At 36.2% G+C, this 16,540-nt stretch overlaps 1 protein-coding gene across 3 annotated transcripts in view; it reads left to right on the forward strand.

The window, feature by feature from the left end:
• The window catches only part of LOC145667105 (uncharacterized), a 57,313-nt gene that overhangs the window by 20,147 nt on the left and 20,626 nt on the right, over positions 1 to 16,540 (forward strand). For all 3 annotated transcript variants that reach the window (XM_081734843.1, XM_081734845.1, XM_081734844.1), the window contains exons 5-6: positions 1,348 to 1,421; positions 2,405 to 2,433. In XM_081734843.1, the coding sequence (XP_081590969.1) occupies positions 1,348 to 1,421; positions 2,405 to 2,433 (103 nt within the window). The remainder of the gene's footprint in view (positions 1 to 1,347; positions 1,422 to 2,404; positions 2,434 to 16,540) is intronic.

Raw genomic sequence — 16,540 nt, forward strand, 5'->3', positions numbered from 1 at the left:
TGCATGTTGAAATTTTATGAATACCTGGATTTGTTTACGTATTTCTTTCTACTGTGTTTGTCTGTAGCTTCAGTACATAAGCTTTTATAATTAGACGTTTAACATATTTGGCAATCACGCACAAAAAAACACCGAAGATTCTATACTTGTGTTAAGTTAACACAGGCTGTGTGCCATTTCAACTACCGGCATTTGACACACAACTCCAAATGGAAAGTGAGTTGTTCTAACCATCTGTTGGTGTTATATTTTAACACAATCGTGTTAACACATTGGCATGTAGTTGAAATAACACAACGATTTTTTACAGTTTACCTTAATTAGGAGCTGTGCTATTGAGGTTTAAATTGAATCACATTGAGGGGCACCCAAAATGTGACTATTTCACACTGTCAGGCGACTTAATGGACGTAACTCTGTAACGATGTATTTCCCTACATAAGGTCATATGAACTTTTTTCTTGTCTACCCATAAGGACCTGGGTCCTTATTTCCCTAAAATTTTGCCGTACCTTTTTGTTACACCCTACATATGTTTCAAAACAACAACGACGTTTGGGAGGTGATTTTTGACAGCTAGATAAGATAAAAAGTATAGACCAACTTGAGTGCATAAATGCTTCCTTTCGGAGTTAGGCTATAGGATGTCGAAAACATGAAAAAATGAACTTTAGAGGTCCCTAGCTCCAAACCTATGGTACCTACCGTAGTCGGCTCAAGACTTTACTTAGGAACTAGCAAATATCCAACCGTTGTTTCAGATTCCTGCAGTACTTCCGCAACAATTTTTATAGAGGGAGTTGGTGAGTACTTCAAATTATATGTTCGTAGCCAAACTTCCTCTATTCAGAATCTCTTAGGATTCTGAAACATGGATTTTTGGATAGGGCACATATGAGTTCCTAAGTGAAGTCTTGACTCGACTACGGTAGATCCCATAGTTTTGGAGCTATGGACCTTTAAAGTTCATTTTTTCATGTTTTCGGGGGCCTATAGCCTAACTCCGAAAGGAAGCATTTGTGTACCCAGGTTGCTCTGTAGTTTTTGTCTCATCTTGGTGTCAGGAATCACCTCCCAAACGTTGTTGTTGTTGTTTTGAAACACCGTGTGTGTATATATAAAGAATATCACGCTTGCCCTAAAAAGATTTGAAATTGTATGCTTGAATACCCCATGACGAAATTTCGAATACGCCACCGATTCAATATACTAAAATACGGCTAATTATTATGCATACAGTCTTCTTACAATATTGAAGAAAAATAGAAGACATCATTAGAAAAGATAGTGATAGAAATAGAGGAATATTAAAGAGTACATGTAGATATAGCAATATTTCTTTTCTAGATGCTGCGGAAGAAGAAGTGGAATCTGGGAAGAAGATTACAAGAACCATGAGCTTGGATAGGCTTCATTTCGAGGTGGGAACTGTGACTAAATGAGCATTACAGTATATCTACAAAATTATATTATAAACCAACCTGAGAATTGATAAGCAGCACGTTAACCTTGTGAGAAAGTGTGCTCCAACTATCATCTACCATTCTCAATGTAATTCATGTGGAGTCCTTGTTCAATCCCAGTCTACATGTCAAGGAAGAATCCGAACCTGTGTGTTCAATCCTCTCCCCCAGGAAATCGAACCCGAAACCAAGAACACAAAATACGTGAGCGCTAGCAACTGGGGCAACAGAGAAGGGTTATGTGTAGTTACTGAAGCGGTCAAAAGTGGTCATTACACGATTATTTTAAGCCGCAAGGCACTAAGGTCTTTGTCCTCGTTGTTTAGAGTTAATTATGTTCTAGCTTTTCACTTAGAACTTGTTGTTAATTGGTTTTAGTATATTTTATTTATTAAACAGAAGTGTAGGGAAATTGATTAATTGAAAGGGTGGAAAGTGCTAATCAAAGTATAATATCATGAATAAGAGGAAAATTTCGGATTGTTTGTGTATGTATTACGGAAAATTGAATTACAACTAGTTATTTATACTCTTAATGCAAAAGTATCTGTTGTGTTAATTTTTTATAAAGAAAGGGAAATGCCTCGTAAATCAGGTTGGAGTTACGGGCGATAAAATGAAGACTATGGAAATACAAATTATTATTTGCTCTAATATGATAACATGGAATTCATCCTAGTTATATAGTAATTGCGTAATGTTTAGAGTTATTGTTTTGGTCGTTTACATGCAAATTGATTGGAATTTGTGTGTTTATCGACTGGACTAAACCTCATCGATTAAATGCATTTCAATCTATATTCTATTCTTGTAATTTAAATATTGATAGTTACTGAGTTACCTAATAGGACATTTTTAAACATAAATTATTACCTTTAATGTATTACCAGGAAGGGTTAAAATGTTTTAAACTTGTTAATTTTCTTGTTCTATTATTTCAGCATCACGGAATGGAAGATAAAGAAGAGACGTAAGTATATTTAAAATTAGAACTAAAAAAAAAAAAAGATTTCAAAAAATAGCACTAAACATAAGAAAATAATATTTTCTAATAAGATAAACATTTATTTAACTAATAAGATAAACAACTTTGGCTTAACATCTATGAAGACCTTATCGACATAGCGGATCGAGACCCAAATTTCTTGAAAAGCATTGTCACTGTGACGAGACCTGGTGCCTAAGTGTAATGCGCCACTAAACTGAACCTGTACGTAGCACATTACTTAATATTTGAATAAGTGACAATTTGAATTTAGATCGGGATGTTTGGATGCTAAAAATGGAATTCGATCCGTACCATATGATCTAAAACTTAAAATTCTGAACAAGTTTTATTTTCTAATCGATATCAGTAAATAGTCGAATTGATTATGTACGTGTAAATTAGTTTTTGTGCTGAGTAATTTAAATTAAATATGCAGCTTTAAATTAATAAAAGCCTCGGATCGACGTGTACATTGCAAAATCCGACTGTATTGTAGTAATATATTTGCCTCTGTAAGGTAAAAAAAAGAAAAAATAATTATAAATTATAATCTCGCTTTTTTTATCTTTAACTATTTATCGGTATCGCTTTATGTCTATATTAAACTATATTCCTAATCGATATTCTCTATCACACCACTCTTACGAGTCTGCCTTATTTACCTTACAACAAAAAGAAAAGAAAGAAATTCCAAAAGAAATAATTCGTCCGCTCGCTGTTGTCTAGGTAACAGGTTCAAAAATACGATTGAGTTAAAAATAACAAGTCAAAAGATTTACGGAGAATAACTAGAGATTAGAGCTTAATGTTTCTCTAATTTAGGTAAGGTGTGTTGACTAGAAAACTGAGATTCAAAGGACGTTACTTCGCCCTTGCAAATTTAATCTTTAATATTTTGCTCGGCTTCCCAAAAACTCATCATGAGAGTTCAAGGAGCACAAACTCTAATTTAAATATCACTAAAAACATAAAATAAAAGACTTCTCTAATAATTTTTTGGGAACTGCGGTAATATGGAAACTAGTACTCTCTCTACTCTAGGTCCATATTCCTTACTTTCAAGGACTGATTAGCTTCACTTAGTAACAGTCTGGCCTACACCTGGTTTGGACTCTCAACACTCTGAGAAATCCAGAAAAAGGAAACTAGCTAAAATCTTAAGGGTTAGGTAACTTAGGGAATTAGGAGTAGCAGCCGTCACTCATGGCCCAGCTATATTACGTCTTCCATTCAGGACTCTAACGTCTTCCATTCAAGACTCTAGGTTAAAAGGTGAACACACACTCTAATACTTTCAAACACGAAAGTCGCAGTGTGAAAACAAAAAACACCAGCCAAGCCTCACTATTGCCTGACTGTACGGGGAAACGAAACCAAATCGCAACTTGGATTCTATTTTAAATGGGAAAAACCTCCAGCACCTGGAGAGTTTCAAAACCTAAGTGCCCTGGGTTCACTCTCTCCCTAGGGTCACCCCAAGAGCAAATTACTTTTTCACTCCTTCTAACCAGCAACTAGAGCCCAGTTTAGTCATTACTCTGACGTAGAGCTCAAAATTCCTACTTCATTCTTTAATTCCTATTCCTAACTCTGGAATTCTCCTAAGTTACGGCCAGAGACCACTTTCTCTAGCGGGACTGGAAGCCACGGACTAACATATCCACTGGACAACCAGTAACTACTCTAAAGGACAAAACTCCCAGGAAAAAAGCTCTCTTGCTAATTCCCTTCGGACTGAACAGCCACCAGCATAGCCCTCTACTCTACAGGCCTCCTTAGCCGAAACAGCGAAAGCCATAAAAAATTCCGCCTTTTTATATGTTTTGCCGGGGACAGAAAAAATGAAGAAAAAATTTAAGTATTAACGGTTCTAGAAACTTCTACAGCAGTGGAAAAATACTGGAAAAGTATGAAAGAAAAGGTAAAATCTTCAAAAAACTAGCCTCTCTACCAGGTCTATAATAAAGTGGGAGCGAGAGTAATACTCGATCTAACTAAGTGAATCTTAATCTTAAAAGAGAATTGGCTTATATAAATGATTGGGATAATGCACTAATTGATATTTACATACATTTACATATATTAAACATTGTAAAATTATATATTATGCTATACTTATTAAATAGATAAAACCAGATAAATGCATTAGATAAATACGTGTCAGGCCTGACTTATTATTAATACACACAACTTAATTATGAATAGATAGATTTAATATTAAAATATATAACTGAAATATCAAAGCAAGGTAACGAAGTGCCCCTTGCACCTCTGATACCGGTATGCAGTTAACAAGATACATAGGTGAGGAACAATATTTTATGATTTTAATTATGAGTATATCGAATGTCTGATGTTAACTTTGGAAACAGCTCTATGGAATATAATGTTCAGTAATGTTGATGAAATATGAATTATTTTAATGTAAACAAAAGTATTCGACGATTGTGAGTGTAGAATGAATATTAATGATAATAATACTTAAAATGTAAAATATAATTTAGAAAAAGCTGTTCAAAAAGAAAGAATTCGATTAGAATCAAGTAATCATATGTTGTTTTTTCTGCACCTATACTGCGCGATCGGTATGATAAATCACGTGGCTTTATGCCCATGATGTGGTTTCCAATGGGGGGCAAGTATAAGCAACGTTTCAAATATAGTTTCAAATTTTGCTGTAACTAATGTAAAAATTCTATTGGGTTTTCGATATTCCCAGGTACAATTTCCTCTTAGGGGGGAGCGATCGCCCCACCTTGCCCCCCTGATGGGCGCCCTTGGCTTTATGCATAGATTGACTATCTATTCGCCAATTATCAGAGAGTATGTATCAAATGGTGTAATCCTGTACTATACTGTTGGAGTTTCTCATCAGCACACCGAACCACGAAATCGCTTTTACAAGGAAAACACGTACCTGTGTGTGTGACAAGGTGCATTTCATAAGATACGACTCCGATAAGAAGCGTCAAAGTATGGAGTGGTGGGGACCAAAGTCGCCGAAAAACACGAAGGTGTGAAGTGAGAGATTCCGCATCAATATATTGCTCGTGGTGTTCTTGGACTCCTGAGGGTCTCATCCAGAGATTATCGACTCTGAAGAAAGTACTGAAACATCTGCTGCAATGGATCAAGCGGGTACGTTCCCCGTACACTAAGCAAAGACTAGACCCTGCTCCACGACAATGCCCAGCCACATACTTCTTTCTAGTGCAGCAGCTCCTGGCCAACAGGGGAATTGTGTACGGACTTTTTCTTGTTTTCCAAATTGAAATCAGCCCCTGAAATCAGAGGGTTTCGGACATTTTGGATATCCAACGTAATGTAAAGGCTATCGGTAATGACGAATAAGCCAAGAGTTTCCAGGATTTGTACAGCGTTCCTAGAAATGCATTTGAACTCGTCATTACAGATAGCCGTTCCTAGAAATGCATTAGAACGGGGAGGACAGTAGGCCCTAACTCCTGTTTCAAGTAGCACAGTAACCCGTCCAAAAGATAGACACATTTACTGAACTTTCTGGGCATAGGTTGTATATCAAACCAAAGGGAGACAGTTGCTTCCCTTCCCGAAGCCCGAAATTATGCGCCTGATATAAATACTTCGAATTAATAAAGTGCAACAGTCATAAATTTCTATACAAAAAGTGAAAACGGTGACTAATGTTTATTTTCTTTCAACACATGGGACTGTATTATTCTAGAGTTAAAGGATATGCCTCCCTTTCATATCCAAACACAATGACAGTCGCTTCAACCAATTTTGGCGAACATGTGACAATGTTTTTCTTGTTACTTAATTGCAAGCTTGCGTAATTTTATTTTTAAGGTGGTCAACATTATATTTTTCTTCTGGTACAGAATCGATTTCAGGTGTTCCCAAAGGTAAAAATCCATGGAAATGAGATATAGTGACATGGGTGGCCACTTCATTGGACCACTTCGGACAATCCAATGTCGAGGAAACCGCTGGTCCAACCATTGGCGCACTTCGATGCCGTCTTACCAGAAGGATGCAGAGAAGTGCTTACTTTTGTCCATGATTGACATACAGATGTCATTTTTCAACATGACGAGATAACCCGTCGCGTTGAGGTTTCTACCAATGAAAAAAGCACAAACTTGCACTCGACATCAAATGTGGATTGCTATCCGTCAAGTACTTGACATTTTGCCTGTTCACTTCAACAGTGACATAAAAATTTGCCTCATTTGAAAAAAGGGTGCAACTAACAAAACCAGGAACCTTCTCGTTCATTTTCACTGTTCCCTCACAGAACTCTGCTCTGCGGTCAGGGTCGCCCTCTGTAGAATGTTGCAATAACTGCAGCTTGTATGGGTGCCACTTGTTAGCGTGCAAAATTCCCATGACACTGCTTTGGCTGATTCTAATTTCCACAGAGAGGCATCGGATCCCTTTTGTGACACTCCTAGTCATCGCTGTCAGCACCATTGTTAATGTATCTTCATCCGTTGCTTCTTGAGCATGTAAGTTTATTGTGAAACGACAAAGTCTTTTGCTCCAAAATAAGTGTGCAGGGGAGGTCGCCGAAGTTTCTCCTGGCGTGATTCGTGCCACTTTGACGCTATGTTGATTCCTTGCGCTGTTAGGCGGCGTAGTTTCACAGTAAACTTATATGCTCATGTTGCAGGTTTTTTGCTGCGGACTGTACCCCTCCCAGCCACTCTCAGCCAACAGAATGCTGTCAATTCCTTCTTCCTTCATTAGTGGCATATTTTTTCCACTGAAAAGTTAAACAAACAAACAAAAAACATTGGTCACCGTTTTTACCATTTGTATGGAGACTTTTAACTCACCTGTAGTAGCAAGAGGAAACGAAACTCTTTCTAGGTAAACACATTTTGGAACTTTTGCTGCTTGTATCAGTTACAATAATACAGAACGTTAAAATTACTTTCCTATCATAATTGATGGAAGACAATTTACGTATAAGCTATGCTTACGATATTACTTCTCGTGTAATTAATAGTTCTTTTTCTGAAAGATTAGAAATACATATAACCATATGCTACAGAGAGAGAAGAGTTGAAATATCTCTTTAGTCAGACATATTCTAAGAGGTTTCAAAGTAAAAGAGGATGCAATATATTATTAGTAGAGACCGATGTTCAGGCACTAAAAACCTGGAAAATAGGCACTTAAAATTTCAAAAATAGGCAGCAAAATAGGCACTAAGATGTATCTCAAAATAATGAAGATAAATACTCAATAAAATTAAAAAATAGATTCAAGTCATAGATAATGTTCAAAGAATATAGAAACATTCCTGTTTGTTAATATCTTCTTTTACTGTATATATAAAAACGAAGCTTGACATGTATTCCACGTGTATTTGGTAAACACATTCTCTACAGCACTTTATCACTACACATAACAGTCCGAATTTTATACACTTATCTGTGCACACTGCAGTCCAAAATTTTACAGCACTTATCAGTACACATACCAGTCCAAAGTCTTACGGCATGTTATCACTTCAAACAAGAGGCAGAATCCTTTGTTGAAATACTAAATTATATATTTTCCTTAATAAAGTCTTATTTTGAAGAAAATGCATAGAATAAACAACGGTAGGCACTAAAGCAATTATTTAGGCAGGAATGGGCGAAATAGGCAAAATAAAATTAGCTTAAATTGAAACTATAATTCCCCATATAAACTTTAAAACGTTAATTTTGATCATATCTTTTATATTAAAAAATAGGCATTTTGCCTAACATCCTGTTTCTACTTATTAGTAATATTGTATGTGCTGCTATCCCATTTCTCACTTTCCAAAGGACTTGAACAAAATGAGACATTGAATTTCAACTTTCGAACATATGTAACGATGTTCAGGCTATGTTTGCTTATTAACATCGCTTATAATATTTTGTTATTAATACGTGTGTCCGTTACTTCGCACGATAACTCTTCAACAGACGCGATTTTTTAAAATTCTGTTTTTTTTGCAATAGATAGCTAGAGCGATTATCTCAGCCGAATACTTTAATGAAGTCAATCCGTTACAGTGTTAACGGATAACGGAGGCTATCTGCAGCCCACATTCCATACATGTGAACGAATGTGTTAATTCTGTTTTTTGTAACAGATGGCTACAGCTCTTTTCAGATGGGAAACAACATGAGCAACAACCAATAGTACACGATATTCAGCGCAGCGTTGCCGGATTGCGGACACCCTTTTCATTTCTCGCTCTTTTTTCACCTAGCGCTATGAATAAATGAATTGACAGCGTTATTCATAATGCCAAAAGTGTTATTTCAATAACATTTAGAATATTCACTGTGCATGCTGGAAATACAAATATGAATCAAATTAATTGTGTTTTAATAGATCATTTGAACTGTTAAAAGCTCGTCGTCTGTTTCATTTAGGTACCACGATCGCTTAAGGTAGTTTGTATATTTTGTGTATTTTGTAACTGTGTTAACCTGAATCCTAAATCTATTCTAACAGGTTACACATTTTGTTAATCACTATTTCATGAAATCTTCCCGTGTAATTTTTCTGTATGTTGTGCAAAGGATAATCCCTAGTCTTCCTGTTACGAGATTATAGTCCGGCAGCCTAAAGCCTGAAATCAACTGAAGCCGAAGTTAGTGTATTAAGTTTTTTCTTTCTTTCTTTGAATTTTTTGAACGATGGGTATGAAAACTTCTCAAAATTGAGTGATGCCACCTTGTGGAATTCGAGTGGTGACGTCATATCTGCATCATCATAATAGTCGTCAACCTTAAAATGATAAGTTCCAAACAATCGACGATAGTTTCTGTAATTCTTATCTGATTTGCATTCTTCAACTTATCATGCAATTCATCAATCCATCTTTCCTACAAGTATTGTTTATTTGCGTATTGTAGTTAAAAATTGCTTTACAAAATTACAAATAACTGAATTTTAATATACGGTACGACCAGAGGCGCAAATCTGTCTTCAACATGGGGGGGGGGGAGAGACAGGTAAGACCGTTCCACTTTTTTTTTTTTTTTTTTTTTTTTTTTTTTAATAGCGATGTTCAAAATATCTATGAAGTTGAAAAACAATGAAGTGGAGGATCGGGACAGCAGAGTTGTCTTCAACATTGGGAGGTGTGCAAATTTGAAGTTTATTCTGGGGGAGGGGAGAGATGAGACTCATTACGGTAGATGTATCTGATTTCTGAGGTGAACCTTTGTATTATATATCAGGTGATATAGATGAAGTGGCAGTAGGACACAAATAATCACATTTCTCCCCAATAAACACATTTCAAATCGGATTATTTGGGAGGGCAGTCCCCCAGTTCCAAAAGTGATGAGGACATGTCCCTCTCATTCCCCGGGATTTGCGTCAGTGAGTACGACCTTGATAATGTAACAGTTTCTGGCCTCTTTTTGAGCTCCTATTCAACTGATGCATTTCAAATTTTCTGGGGCACGACTAGATAGTCATAGAGGCGTACCCTCAAAATTTGGTACAAATCGGTTGAATAGAGGCTGAGGAATATATCAGAAAATGTTGGATTATGAAGGTCATATTGTACTTCCATTTTCGTATATAATTAAAACTCATGCCTATTTATACCATCCACTTTTATTAAACATCACATATATGTTTATTTACATATGCAAAAAAAACTTTCAGTACGTGAAAAATGTACTTAAAACTGTGCCTATAATATATATACTGTATGTGCCTTAAATTACAAAATACGATACAAGTAGTACAATCGAATGAAAACCAACCTAAATATTTTCTTTCGATTAGGAAGTGTTGTCTTCACACAACTGAAAAATCATATTAGTATTATTTTTAATCTTTAAATCTTTGATTCCTATTTACCAACGTAAACTTCTTGACGAACTTTTAAAATATTTCACAAAGAATGAGACAAAATTTGATTTTAAAAAATCTAACATTCCACTATACAATTCTCATCAGTACTATTTCCATTTTCATCTGAAACTGCACGAAGTGTTAAGGACTGTAGCATCCAATATAGTTACAAACACAGAAGAATCTCTGCAATTACGAAGAAACATTTTGCATGGTTCATCGCTTTCACAAGAGCATTTAATCACTTTTAGTATCTTAGAAGGTGCTAAACAAAAATGTTATAAAATACAGGATCTGCCCATACAACAAACTCGTGAAGCCATACGTCACAGTTCCGCCACACCTACTCTGCCCGCTCCGCGCCACTGAGATCGCAATGTTTCAAGCCAATAGCCAATCAGACGTACCAGCTCAGACAATGCTCAGTTATTTCTAGGCTTCACTGAGTTCATAGGATAAAGATATGTACTGTTCGCCCATTCGGCAGAGACCTCCAGTTGGCAGAGTGCCAAGGAGAGTCTATGTTAATGAAAGGAGAGAAGTGTAAAAGAAGAAGAGGAAGGAAGGCATTGGTTATTGGCGAGGGTGGTTTGTTTGAACAGTGTTACCAACCCGGCATCAAAACTATAGCTGATAAGATTTTATGAATAATAAAAAATGAAATCTTAAATTTTACGTCCCACGGTTATGCCGGCTAGGCTAAAGGAGACTAATGATGAGAAATGAATGAAATGGTGGGATGAAGAAAGTGAAAGGAAACGGGAGAACCCCGAGAAAATCCATGTAAGTATTTCTTCACGCCAGCACTGGTTGACGGTATTGGCTCTATCATATTAAAATATACACAAAACAACGCACGTACACACACACAACACATACGCGCAAGCATAAACACGAAACAGGTGAGAGAAAGAACTAGAAAAAACAGTAAACTGCACAAGCACAAACGTGTGTCTACTGTAGAGAAAGACAATAGATTATGTCCTCGCGCGAGTCTTTTGCGCAATCAACCGAATATGGAAGCCCGTAAAAACACAAAGCAGGTTGCATTTAAAATGCGCGCGCTCTATTCACTGCGTGACATCATCGCCTGACTATAAAGTACTGCTGATCTGGATCCAATTTATGTAGCTTGGCAACTATGTTTAAACTTCCAGCCTTCTTTCTCTCGCCCCCAGAGTCGCTCTCAGAGGAGAAAACGAACACTTGTTGCCTGTACCTACACATACCTATTTTTTGTAGTGGACTGTTCTACTTCTGTCATGCGCAGAAGTGTCGAGAGACCTAATGTCCGCGGGTAAACAGTGTGGGCAGATCCTCTATTTTGTAACATCCTTGGTGCTAAGGGTACATCTTCTGGCAGAGTTAGCGGTACTAAACTTTTCTGATCATTGTCTTTACAGTATCCATTAGGTGAATGTGGCAACAATGCACTTTTCCACACACACGTTTGCAAATGTGCACGTTTGACGTTTTCTGCAAAAACCTCGTTCGTCGGAGGAACCAAGGACAACTGTGATGCTTGAGAACAGTTTTCCTCCTTTTTTTTCATGCCACAGTTTTATTCGTGCCTCTGTAGTACTTGTACAACTTTTCTTTACCATAGCATTTTGTGACAAATAGTGAAGCCTTCCTAGAACACTAGATATTGGTGCTGTATGGTCGCCCAGTAATGACAGGGAATATCCATCCTTAGTGGTTTTAACAACTTTTCCTTTACCAAATACTAAAGTATGAAGCTGTAGTGTCACAACCACTGAGAGTGTGAGTTGCCAAAATATTTGGAATGATTTGTTGATGCTCAAATATAGTTGCACCAATATATGTGTGTGATAGTTCGTCCGTGCACTGGTGATTCTATTAATATTTCTGTTATAATATTTCCCAGGAAGTGGAAATGAGCAAGGAAGAAGAAAACATCGGTACCATCCAATATTAGTCACTTGAGAATCTCCAGCCAGAGCTGCTTTAATTGCTCGTTGCGCTAAGATATCAGTCTCTTCATGTGAAGTGATGATGTAATGTCTCTTTGCTATGCATTTCAATGAAATTTCGAATTCAATATTTTTTGGACCGGTGAGAAACAGTTGATGCCATCCAGTATTTCCATGGAATTTGAAATATTGTAAGAGATCTTGAGAAATCAAATGGATGCTTTGTTTTTTGTTCTCTGTAACACCTAGTATAGTACAACTTTCTGTGGAGGGAGAGGAGTTGTAAAATTCAACACATGTACTCGAGAGGCACCTGCTGCTCCTAATCTTCTCGCTGTATCTTTTGTACAGCTCACAGATGACGAGAAGAACCCTAGCAGAAGTAGTGTGACGTAGGTAAGGGCTCGCCCACTTTTCGCACGGGGGTTTCAAATGACACCACGGAATAGCACACATATAACTTTACCCGGAGTGGCAGACGACATCTAAGTATAGACCACACCTCAAAAACCGAAAATGAACTTGACCGTGTCCTTGACCTTTCCCCGCTTCCCCTGTTTTAGGGTTCTTCTCGTCATCTGTGAGCTGTACTGTATTCTCTGTACCGGTCAAAAACGAGATACACATAACCAGAATGTAATCTTCTCAATATGCTCATTTCGAATTGGTCAATGAAACCACGCACTGTGCCTGTTTCAGGCTACTTGATACACAGCATAAGTGATCATTCACCATGTTCCTTGTCCCTGATGTTTAAATCTTTGGAAACAAGTAAATTGTAACAGATTTTTTTAATGCTTGATTTACTTGTGCATAGTCTCATTTCACCTGATTCTTCAAACATTGAAGTTGGAATTGGAGACTGTTCACAGGACAGCACCTGATTTATGTCCATATCTCTTGCACTTGCTTGAAGACCAGTGGCTCTTGAGTTTATTATGTTTGTGTCCAAGACTTCTGATGTCTCAGTTTGACCTTTCTTCGTTTCTTCGGACATTGTTACAATTTTCTTCAGAATTGGATTATAAAAGCTTGATGGCCAACCTTTTTCAAATTCTTTCACCATATTCTTGCCAATTGCAACAGCTTCATGAACATTGGCTGCCGACGGCTCTACTTTGACTGTAGCTATGTTTACGAGATTTTCTGGATCTATTTCACGATTCAGTGAAGGGCCTTTCACGAATTCCATGCCTATGAGTTGCAACAGCCGAAATTCTTGATTTTAGTTCCTCTCTGTGGGTACTCGAAGGGAAATATATATTTTCAAGTTAACTGGCACTCTCACCTTTAACGCCAAGGATCGTAGTCTCAATTCCCATTTGAATAATGTGGTTTGTTTTACATTACTGACCTCGTGATTTGGAATTATGTTTCGTTAGTAGCTTCTAGATTATTCGGTTCAATGATTTCATATATGCAAATTTTCTTTAAAAGAACAGACCGTTTTAACACTTTCAAGTACTTTTTAAACTTGAATGAAAACGGATACATAACGAGTCAGGAGCGCACCCAGAATTTTTGTTGGGGGGTCCAAGCTTTTGGGGGATGGGAATCCAGTACTACGTCTATAAAGTATTGAATGGATATTATTCTTCACCCGGAAAGACGATAAGTAATTGTAAAATATTTCCACTTATATTTCCAGAAAAAAATGATAGAACTAGGTTGCTTTTAATAGAGAAAGAATATAAATGAAACGTAAGATCAAAATTTCATCCTACATCAATGATTTCTCTGTTAAACAATCATTGTGTTATTGAGAAAGTGTATATATGTATGTTGAGTTAGGAAGTTCGGAGGGTTCCAGACTCGATGGACCCCCCGTGGGTGCACTTCTGTAACCAGTGGATACAATTAGCAAAAAGTGATTTCATTATCTATCAGGAGAAAGTTGCAGTATGCAAATCGGATAAAAATTATGGGAGCTGTGGTCAAATATTTAAAACGTGTCGTAGTGTATTCAATGACTCTTGAAATAATACAATTGATGACGTCACTGCCCGAGTTCCCCAAGTTGTGCCAAGGTGGCATCACTCGAATTTGAAAAGCCCACATGTTCATCATTCAGAATATACAAACAGAAAAACTTAATACGTTAACCTCGGATTTGGGTCTTAGCTGCCGGACTATTAGTCTTTTCGTTGGTTCAGAGAGATCTTCCTCCCTGAGAACGTTTTTTGCTTCAGCACAGACGAATCACATAAAATCTAATATCTCTGTTTTTATGGTTTTTGAAATTAAGTTTCTTGTTTTCTTTCTTTTAAGTTTTTGCAAATTTCTTCCTTACTTGTTTTAAAAATTAAACTCTAAAAAACAATTCCTGGAATCACTTAAAAAAAAACTGACAATTATTTTTTAAAATACATTTTTTATAGTTTACGAAACAATGTGAATTTTATTTACTAAGAAAGAATTCGAGTAACAGTTATAGGAGTAAATGTAAGAAACCTAGTTTCCGCCTAATTGTATGAGCTCTCCTCTCGAAACAGTTAACTTTGCTTTAAGTGGAATAATTTATGGTGACATTTAGATGTTAAAGCGTTTGTTCAGCAGTCATAAGCTCATATTTTGAGTAGAAGCTAAGAGAGAGGGGGAAAATGAATGGTGAAATAGTCAAACGTCAAACGCGAAGAAAGAAAAAAATCACATTGCCTATACCGGATAAAGTAATGTTTGTTTTAGAATTGTTTTTCAAAAGAAACATAAATCTTCTACTTTCTTTATTTACACTACTTATATTATATTATACATATATTTATTTAAAATATGCAGTTATATAGTTTTTCTGAGTAAAGAAAGCCTAAATAGTGTTAAGCCACATTGCCACGTTAGAAGAACTTGTAGCTCTCATAAAAAAAATCTTGAAACCCTACCATATTTCACTATGTACACATAGTCTGGAAAAGGTCATAAAACATTTTTTTCCATCTTGCAAGGACTTGAACGATGCGCAACATTCTGGGACGTCTTGCTTGCTACCTGTTATCGCCCTCCCGCTGACATAAAAGAAAAACCAGTTTCGCCGCTTCCGAAACAACGGATTCTTTTGTTCAGGGAGGGGAAATACGCCAAAATACACGTTTTTAATGAGAAGGTTCACTGTTTGTCCACTAGAGTGCAGTGCTGCATTTGTGGAGAAACCTTTCTTGCTTTCAAGAAGCTGTAACATGTAAAGAGTAAATAGAAAGATCGGGTTGCAAGTTTTTTTTTTATGACAGGTACAAGATTCACTTAACGTGGCAATGTGGCTTTAGTAAGTTATTTTGTTTACTATCTTGTGATAGATTGCGGTTTGATTTCATATAAGAGGAAAATATTGAACAAAAGCTTAAATTAAAATATACTAAGTTATGTGAGACAACGTATTTTAAAGATTTATATTATTGTTTTATATGGAAACTTTTGAAAGTCTGTATTATGACAACTAGCTGACATAGAAACATGCAGTTTGCACGTACGTGTTCATAATTCATTTTTCAACTTTTTCTACTTTCAATTTTTCTTAGTGAATATTGAAACCGAAAGTGGTAGTTGGTAGTTGATTTCTATTACCTTCGATTTTAGTAAAGAGATTTAGAGTGAAAAGAGAATGTATACTTGGGACGATTCCTTGATTGCAGAAATCCATTTCTCGCTATGTATTACCGTTTTTATTCTATTGCGATCAACGTTGAAACGGGAAGTGGTTGATTTCTGTGTAGTGGGAAGTTGTAGCGGATTTCTATCACTTCTGGTTTTGGTATAGAGTTATGGATGCAGATTAAATACATGCTTGAGAGGCTTGATTGATTGTGGGAAGCCACTTCTCGCTATCTATCACCGTTTCGGTTCTATAGTAATGAACGTTAAAACCATTAAACCAAATATGGTTAATTTCTACCACTTCTTTTGGGCGAAACACCTCCATTGGTGAAAACGGTTCCTAACTGTGACAGTCTACGTCAAGTATTTCTTGTTTCTTTCTTTCTTTCTTTTCTTTTTTTTTCCTTTTTTTTTTTTTTTTTTTTTTTTTTTTTGCTCTCGAATAGATGGACAACATTTTCTTTTCCGAACGGACGGACACACAGACAGGGTAAATGTATGAAGGAATTTTGGTTGTTAAACCAAAATATGTAAAAAAAAAAAAAAATAATAAAACAAAATAAAAAAATAAAACCGATAATTTGGATTTTAAGATAAAATTAATTGAATTTACACATTCCTACATTGAAAATAAATTTCAACAATAAAATGATACAGTGAGTCTTATTTAAAGATATTCCACTTATTTACAACTGTAGTATCATATTTTAAAACTTTGGGTTTAAATTACT

This window comes from Thermobia domestica, chromosome 12 (assembly GCF_964235325.1).
Source record: "Thermobia domestica chromosome 12, izTheDome1.hap1.1, whole genome shotgun sequence".
NCBI classification, from domain to species: Eukaryota; Metazoa; Arthropoda; class Insecta; order Zygentoma; family Lepismatidae; genus Thermobia; species Thermobia domestica.